Source organism: Benincasa hispida, chromosome 5, assembly GCF_027475165.1.
Source record: "Benincasa hispida cultivar pf3 chromosome 5, pf3_genome.v1.1, whole genome shotgun sequence".
NCBI lineage: Eukaryota > Viridiplantae > Streptophyta > Magnoliopsida > Cucurbitales > Cucurbitaceae > Benincasa > Benincasa hispida.
Window position 1 is genome coordinate 12,332,787 of NC_143482.1, and position 9,231 is coordinate 12,342,017.

A 9,231-nucleotide genomic window follows, 5' to 3' on the forward strand; every position below is an offset into this window, starting at 1 on the left:
GCATAAACTTTTAATCTAGTGCCAATATGTTCTTGAGTTTTAAAAATGACTAACACGTTCCTAAATTTTCAGTTTTGTATATATTATATCCTTACAATAAAAAAAATCCAGAAATTAATTTATTTATTAGATATATAAATTTGAAATTGATGTTTAATGGAAACTTCAATTTTCAATTTTATGTATAATAGATTTATAAATTTTTAAAAAAATATTGAATAGGTCAAAGATTTATATAGACACAAATTGAAATCCGATGGATCGAACTTATTATCGCAGTTGGAATTTTGTTTTCCGAATAGAAGAAGTTCAAAAACTTAGGTTCATTTGGTGATCATTTGGTTTTTAGTTTATAAAAATTAAGTCTATAAATATCTCGTCCACCTCTAAATTCTCTTGCACTATTATTTTACTTTTTATCAATTTGAAAACTAAAAAAATAGTTATTAAAAAACTTGTTTTTGTTTTTGGAATTTGACAGTCGAAATTCAATTTTTTTTACTTATGATATATACAAATCATTCTAAGAAATTGAAAGAAAATAAGTTTAATTTTTTGAAAAAGAGAAAAAATAATAAAAGAACGAAATAATTATCAAAAAACTTTAGAAAAAATAAAAATTCAAATAATAATAATGATGATGATTTCATTTGGGAGTTATTCGCATTCATTTCTTAAAAGTTGTTTGTATGGTTTACCTATATATACATTCCAATATGAGAGCCATTTCTGTGTGCAAATTAAATCTTTTGTTATTTGAAATCACACAACATACACAGCCATGAGTTCCAGTTCATCCATTAAAGACATTCTTGGTGAGCTCCAGAAGGATTCCTACATTTCTTTACTGTCGAAGCTCATCGGCGAGGCGGAGTTCGTCCAGAACAACCCGCCCGACCTGATTCCTCAAGAGGATAAGGTCGGCCGTCACGTCCTTGATGTTCTTTATCCCTTCAGCACTGACAATGGTGGACCCTTGATCATCAAGAATGTCGAATATGCTCCTGGGCGTGGAAATTTGATTATTGAGTATCCGGGAACTGTTCCTGGAAAAGTCGTCTCCTTCGTCGGAAGTCACATGGATGTTGTCCCTGCCGATCGCGAAACTTGGGTATTCCCTTAAAACACATTTTTTATAAAAATGGTTTATAACTAGAACACGCTCGTATGTTTGATTACGACAAAGCAAAGATTCGTGTTCCATTTAAAATAACTTATAAGAAAGCCTTTTTGTTTAAGCCACAGTATAATGATAAGTGCAGCTGAATTTTCCTCACATGTATATCATAAACTAATTTCTTCGCTAACCAATGTGAAACTTTATTTGTACCTAGCCATATGAACCGAAATAAAATTAAGGATATATATCAGTTTTAGTGGATATATGGTATTCATATAAGAAAAATAAAAACAATTATTGTTATATAATTTTTTTTTTCCAGGAATTTGATCCATTCTCATTGAGTATTGATGGGGATAAACTACGAGGACGTGGGACTACTGATTGTTTGGAACATGTTGCTCTTTTAACTGAACTCTTGAAGAAGATTGCAGAAACTAAACTAAAATTGAAGTCATCTGTTGTTGTTATATTCATTGTCTCTGAAGAGAACAATTCAATTCAAGGAATTGGAGTAGAACAACTTCATAAAGATGGATACTTTGATAATTTAAAAGGAGGTCCTTTGTAAGTTACCATTATTGCTTTAATTCATTGGTATTTTCTTTAATTATATCCGTGGACGTTGAAGCTTGCTTTACGTATACCTCAACTGATTTCACTCGTGGTTTCTAACTATATATAAGTTTAACATGGTTAAAATACCATTTTTTGTGGATTTCGTTACATTTTAGTATGTCTACTTTTAATAAATTAATCTTACATTTAGTTCATCAAAATTAATTTTTATCGAGATTTGTTAAATGATAATAAGAATATAATTTTCATGCATGTGTGAATATATTTCCAAAATTTATTTTAAAAAACGCTTACAAAGACTAACTCGTTCCAAAAACCATGATTATTTTAATTATTTATTGACAATATAGGAATTAAAATAAAATGAAAATTCAAAATATATATTTAGACAAAAATGATACTTTAAACTTTTTAACATTATGCTAAAATGAGCTTAGCTCAACATTGACATAAATATATGCTATCGATTCAGAGGTAAGAATACTGACAGTTGGTATCGTCTTTTTAGTTTTTTATGTCCTTTAATGAGGTTTAGGTAGGTGGTTAATTTTTAGGAATTTATTCTATACATTATTAAGTGGTGTATATTAATTTGATTTTATGTATAGATATTGGATAGATACATCAGATTCACAACCTTGTATTGGTACTGGAGGTTCCTTAACTTGGTCAATGAAAACAACTGGAAAACTTTTCCACAGTGGCATGCCAGACAAGGTAAAAATTCATATGTTTTTCGAATCCAATATTTTTAATTTTGGTTTTCCTTCTTAAAATTTATGTTTATTTTCTTCACAATTTTGTATTATGCTTTTTTTTTTAAAAAATAATAATAATAATAATAATAATAACTCTACTACATAATAAAATTCTAAAAACAAAACTACTTTTTTGAAATCTAATACCTGATTTGATAACTATTGATTGTTGTTTTTTTTAAGTCTTATTGTCTATATTTTAGGAATTTTTTTTCCTTTTTAATCTAAGTCAATTTTGAGAATTAAGACCTCGTTTGAATAACTAATTGGTTTTTTTTTTTAATTTTAGTATTTAGTTTTGAAAAAATAGGTTTGTTGGTATTCGATTGAGTTTTCTATTTTTTAATTTCAAAATGTTTTTGAAAGTTGCTAGGAAATTTAAAAAAAAAAAAAAAAAAAAATCGTTTTTAAAAAAGGGGTTTTTTTCTTGTTCGTTTGTTCTCCTTTTGCACAAGTTTAAGCCCTTTGGGTGCAATTTCTGCTCTTATTTATTTTCCATTTTATAATAAATGATTTTCACTGTTTATATGAAATTGAACGGTCAACCATGTTCCTTTTTTTTTATTTTTTTTATTTTACTCTTCATTTTAACATCACTTCTCATTTTTTAATTAAGAAAAAAAAACTTTTTTTAATTAAAAAATTTCAGCTAATCTTAATGAAAGTGTGTTTTTCTTTCTTTTTTCCTTTTTTTTTTGGGTTCAAACTAAATGGTTTTCGTTGTTTACTTATTCTCTTGTAAATGAAAATATTTTCTTGTATTTTATTGATTTGTTTATTTTTGTAATTTTTATTTATTTGATTTTTTATAAATGACATTTTATTTGTGATTAATCATTTCATTTAAATATTGATATTGTTTTATCTATATGAATTTTAAAAAATAAATAAAAAAATCCCCCAACCCTAAGACAAGAATATAATTTTATAATTATAATATTAGCTGAAAAATAATTGTAAAAATAGTTAGATTTTATTTTATTAAATAATAAAACTAAAACACAATTATAAAACATGTCTTTTGCTTTTAGTTTTTAAGAACAAAAGTCCAAAAACAGTTATAAAGCGTGTATGGTTTTTGTTTTTAAAAAACCAAAATCCAAAAAACACTAAACTAAATGGTTATGAAAGGAAACCTTAAAGTATATATTTTAATTTTGCTAAGAATTTAATGCTTACTCATAAAATTATGATATAAATATGGTGAGAAAACTAATATAATTTTCAAATATATATAGTAATAATAATTTTTTTAAAAAACACAATCAAATAATTATCAGATAGAGCCTATTTTTTCTCGTTTTCAAAACTTTGCTTAATTTTTAAAATTGATAGAAATTAAACTAGTGAATAACAAAACAAAACAAAAAATGAATGATACTACCTACAGGAGTTCGAACCCAAGACATACTTTTCTAATACCAATTATAACCATCAATCAACTAAAAACTTTAAATTGATAGATTACAATATTGTCACATTATAGTTATCATTATTGTTACTGTTCCAAAGAAAAATATGAATTTTGACACTTTTACTATTACCACTAACGTTTGACCCTCATATGTAACCATAATGGTAATCGTAATAGTAAATGTGACAAATAAACGCGATCAAAAGTAGTCCAAATACATTTACGATTCAAATTTATTACTATTGATCCATAATAAAATTTCATTATGATTACAACAATTTTTACGATGTGATAAACATAGCCTAAGTTCGATTATATCACTACTTTGAAGGTAACTATTTTTCTTGTATGCAGGCTATTAATGCTTTGGAGCTAGCAATGGACGCTCTCAAACCAATCCAATTAAGGTTTTATGAAGATTTTCCAGCTGCTCCTAAGGAAGCAGAATATGGATTTGCAATACCATCAACCATGAAACCAACCCAATGGAATTGTAAGATATCTTAAACCTTCACTCAATTTAATTTTAGGGTATCTGTTTGGATTCACTTTAGAAAAAAGTGCTTTTTAAAAAATTTGTTTTTATTTAAATATTTTTGATAAACACGTATTAAAATACATCTGAAAAGCTGTTTAATGTTGTTGCCTAACACTCTAATTTCTTCCAAAATAACTTACCTTTTAAATTAAACACTAGAAAATGTATTACAAACATACCCTTCATCTCACCATGGTCATTTCTTTATCATTAATTTAGATCCTGGAGGTGGTATTAATCAAATTCCGGGAGAATCTACCATTGCTGGAGATGTAAGGTAATATATATTTGATTAAATTACAAATTTAGTCCATATGTTTTATAAAAAAACTATAATCTAGTTCTTTTAGAATTTAGTTCATATGATTTGATAAAACCCCTCATATAGAGGGACTATTTATGAATATTAGTTATCAACCCGTAGGGATTATTTATGAGGTTCTATTAATCTGTAGAGATTAAATTTAACTTTAAGATCACATGGACTAATTTTTAACTTTTTCTCCGAACTATAGGGACCAAATTTATAATTTAAACTATTCCCCCCCCCCCCCCCCCCCCCCCCCCCCCCCCCCCCCCCCCCCCCCCCGTAAAATTGACTTATAGTAAAATTATTTTTGTTTGTGTATTTCTTGATTAATTTGACTTATGTATTTCTTTTTTCAGGTTAACTCCCTTCTACGAGTAAGTACCATCTTTTCTTTCTCCACCAAATTGTAAACATACTATTTTAAAGTAACTTTTTAGATTCTGTACTTTGTTCAATTTTCGTCAAATATGTCCAATTTTGGACTTCTTATATTTTCAATAAATCTTAAATTTAGTTTATACAATTAATTATAATTAGATTTTTTAAGAAATTATTATCTGTGAGTCTTTCTATGGTTAATTTTCTTACATGAAAATTATTATTATTTCTAAAAAGAGAATATTTAAGTGGTGAGAAGCATACCAAAACCGTATGAAAGTTGTAAAAGTTAGAACAATAATTAAATTTGAGAAGAACTTTGATTAGAAGATTAACTTTAAAGTACTAAAATTCGAAATTATTGAAATTATATAGGGTAAAATTGTATTTTAACTAATATTGATTAAATGGGTAAGTAATAGGTCCAAACTGATATTTTAACATCCGTTTTTTATATTGTTATTCTTATATTTTCTCAATGAAATATTATATAAATTGTGGATTTAGCCTCTAATAATTTTGTTTTTTTTAAGTATGGATTATCTTAAGACAAAAATCCAAGAGTATGTTGATTATATTAATGCACATGTGGAGGATCTTGAATCAAGGGGTCCAGTTTCAAAGTATACCCTACCAGCTGAAGGCCTAAGGGGAAGGTACTTTTCCTTGGATCTCATAATTTTTAGTACATTTAAATGTCAATTGAATTATATTTAATTTCACGAGAAATTATGTTTCATTCACTTAAATATTCTGACAAAATCTCATTTCAAAGTAAAACGAAAAAAAAATATTAAATTTCATTTTGGTGATTAGGACAATACTTGGGTTGATTCTGAACTGTGTCAATCTTTTTTCTCATCCAATCCAACTACAAAGCAGGAAAAAAAATTAAAAAAAATTAAAAGAAAAATGAAAAATATCATTTTGAGTCTAGTTTTTATTTAACTCTTAAGTTTCTAAATATTACACTTTTACCCTTGAGTTTTGAATTTAATTTATATTTTGATCATGGATTTCAGAATGCTACATTTTTAATTATCCTTGAATATTGAGTTTAGTTTTCATTTGATCCCTAGATTTCAATATTTTACTTTTGATATTTTACTAACGCTCACTTTGGTTCTTGACAATAACTTTTAGTTAATTAATTTAAAATAATGATGATGTGAAATCTTTTAATTAATTTTAATAGTGATGAAAAATTAGTAAAATTTATTACAAATTATATTAATCAATCGACATTAACACCAATGACTAGAAATAAGTATTTGGTAGAAAAGAAAAAAAAGAAGAAGTGAAATTAAAAGTACAAATCTTGAAACTCTAAAGGGACAGATTGAAACAAAATTCAAAACCTAAGGATAAAAATGTATTATTAATTTTAAAACCTAGAGACCAAATATAAATTATACTACAAAATAATGAGTAAAAATATAACATTCTAAAATTTAGAGACCAAATATAAATTAGATCCAAAATCTAAGGATCAAAATGATATTTTTCGCTAAAAGAAAATACATGGTTGAACCAGCTAAATTGGCTAAAAAAATGGGTACGTCCCAAAATACAATAATATGCTTTTTCATAGACCTGTGCAACACTTTAAGGTAAAGAAATTTAAATCACTAATTTATTGATCCTCAAATATATAGATGTCAGTTGAGCTAAGTTCTTGTTAATTTTTAACCCTAAGTTAATTTTTTTTTCCCTAGAATCGATATGACTTTTGGTGTGCCGTTACCGGGAATTGCATGTGATCTTGATTCTATCGGCTATAAAGTTTTATATAATGCAACAGAGGAAGTTGTAGGGCATGTCAAACCTTTCTCACTTACTGGGACTTTGCCACTTGTTGCTGATCTTCAGGTAAAACACATTACTCCATTTCTCTCTTTTTTTTTTTTTTTTTCTCCTCAGATTAGTGCATGTTTAAGAGTGATTTTAAAATGATTCAAATTAATTTTACCATGTTCAAAATCATTTAGTGTACGTTTAGGAGTAATTTTAAAATAGTTAAAATCACCTTTGTCATTTTCAAAATCATCGTGGAACATGTTTTTAATCCTTTAAACCTAATTCTTCTTATGATATGAAAATTACATTTAAAAGTGTAACATCGAAAACTTTTAAAATATGTTTGGAATGACTTTTAAGGTGGCCCATTTGGAATGAATTTTTAAGTGTTTATAAATATTTCTTTTGCACTTAAAAACACTTATTTATACACTTAGAAAGTCAATTCAAATACGTCCAACTTTTCAAGTATTTAATTTTTAAAAGTAGGTCATTTTAAAATTTGAAGAAAATTAAAATATTTTGGTCATCACTCAAAATAGCAATCAAAACACTTTTAAGGTGTATTTTAAACAATTTTCATCTAAGAAATTTAAATAAAAATGGTTTTTTTAATGACTTTTTCTCTAATCATTCCAAACAAATCCTTAATCACTCAAAATTAATTTACTATTTAATTTAACACCTTTAAACGTTATTTATATTTAATCAAAATTGTATTTCATTAAAAGTATGTTTCATAGCGATTTTAACAATTTCAAAATCACTTTCAAACATGGACTTATGGTTTATCCACACATTTGGTTTTAATCTCTATCTTCCTTTATTGCTACTTGCAGAAGGATGGCTATGATGTTCAGAACGTTGGCTATGGTATGATTTTTGTCTTAATTTTCCCTTCTAAATGCTCCTTAATTCAGCTGCTGTTTATGTTACCACAATTTGGATAGTATGCTGGGGAAATAATTTTAGGGAAAAAGAAATTTATGAAATAAAGGACATATATTAAATGTGTAATCAAAATAACAACAAAAACGAGAGATTGGAGAGCTTGTAATTTCTTGATTCGAGAACGCACTAATAAGTGTTGTCCATAAGGAACGATGTGCTCCCATTTTACACTCAGTTTTTTGGTACTCTCAAGAGATACAACAATCCTTCGAGAGAACTTGTGTAACAACTAAAGCTCTCTATAGAAAAGTAAGGATGAAAAGGAAAAAAAAAACGATCTTAAAAGTATCCAATTTAGTGTACAAGTCATTTGTCGAAGATGTCATATTGGAAAGAGATGAAAAGATACCTGATACAATATGGGTTACTCCTCCAATTATCAATTGGATTTGAGTTGGAACCATTTATCTAATATAATATCAAAACTCACAAAGCTCAAACGAATATTCAACCCCAAAAAGTTACAATCCACTTCACTAATAGTGAACTCAAAAAGACACCGGCATCTAATATGTGAATAGTAGTTCTTAAATCACTTATTGACCCAAAAGCTTAAGTTTTTTGGTTAATCGGTGATTTAGTATAGTATAAGAGTAGATGGTACTCCATAGAGGTCATGTGTTCAAGCCCCTGCACCGTGTTTCCTCCTAATTAATATTGATTTTCACTTGTTGGGCCTTTTTCATATTTCAAGCCTACAAATGAGGGGAGTGTTAGTGATATATAATTAAACTTTCTTTTATCTACTCCCTTAAGTTTTTGGGTCAATCGGTGATTTAAAAGTAGTTTTACTTTTGTTACATAGATCGTAAATTATGAAGATCTGATTTACACTTTAGTTAATGTGTTTGTTTGCAGGTTTGTCTGATACCTACCATGCAGACAATGAGTATTGTAATTTTAGTGATATGGCCAATGGCTACAAGGTTTTTGCCAGCATTATCTCTCAATTAGAAGAAGTTTGATAAATTCACCAAAGTTGTGTTCTAATGGTTAATGGTTTGAGAGTGAACTCACAAACTGTGATTATGTATTCACTCAAACTGCAGAGTAATACTAATAAATAAAACCATCTGCAGATAATATGTGGTTTGTGCTTTTGAATGCTTTTCTTGATGTACTTGTAATATGTATTCAATGAAGGCATGCAATAGTAGAGCCCATGTTTGTTTACTTAGTTTTGAAGTGTTGGTATTATTTGAATGTTTATACTCTTTGAACATACCAAATACTTTGGATGAAAAAAAAATGTTATAGAAAAGCATAATGAACCCAGCTAAATTAAAACAAACCTTTGGTTTGTTTTAAGGAATTGAGCAAGTAGGAGCGATCGAGTTATAGTCGAAATTGAACTAGTTGAAAGATTTGAAGATGCTTTTTTTTAAG

At 27.3% G+C, this 9,231-nt stretch overlaps 1 protein-coding gene across 1 annotated transcript; it reads left to right on the forward strand.

Annotated features, from left to right (window-relative positions):
* The first annotated feature begins 719 nt into the window (after window positions 1–719).
* On the forward strand, window positions 720–9,022 carry LOC120078212 (acetylornithine deacetylase-like). Its single transcript, XM_039032436.2, has 10 exons — window positions 720–1,111; window positions 1,443–1,687; window positions 2,308–2,416; window positions 4,226–4,364; window positions 4,629–4,686; window positions 5,076–5,093; window positions 5,631–5,753; window positions 6,813–6,966; window positions 7,734–7,767; window positions 8,704–9,022. The coding sequence occupies exons 1-10, from the start codon at window positions 782–784 to the stop codon at window positions 8,808–8,810; spliced, it is 1,317 nt and encodes a 438-aa protein (XP_038888364.2). The 5' UTR covers window positions 720–781; the 3' UTR covers window positions 8,811–9,022.
* Window positions 9,023–9,231: the final 209 nt, after the last annotated feature.

Coding starts and splice junctions, on each gene's coding strand:
- LOC120078212 (XM_039032436.2), top strand. CDS start 782: ATGAGTTCCAGTTCATCCATTAAAGACATTCTTGGTGAGCTCCAGAAG. Junction 1,112..1,442: donor CTGCCGATCGCGAAACTTGG/GTATTCCCTTAA, acceptor TTTTTTTTCCAG/GAATTTGATCCATTCTCATT. Junction 4,365..4,628: donor GAAACCAACCCAATGGAATT/GTAAGATATCTT, acceptor TCATTAATTTAG/ATCCTGGAGGTGGTATTAAT.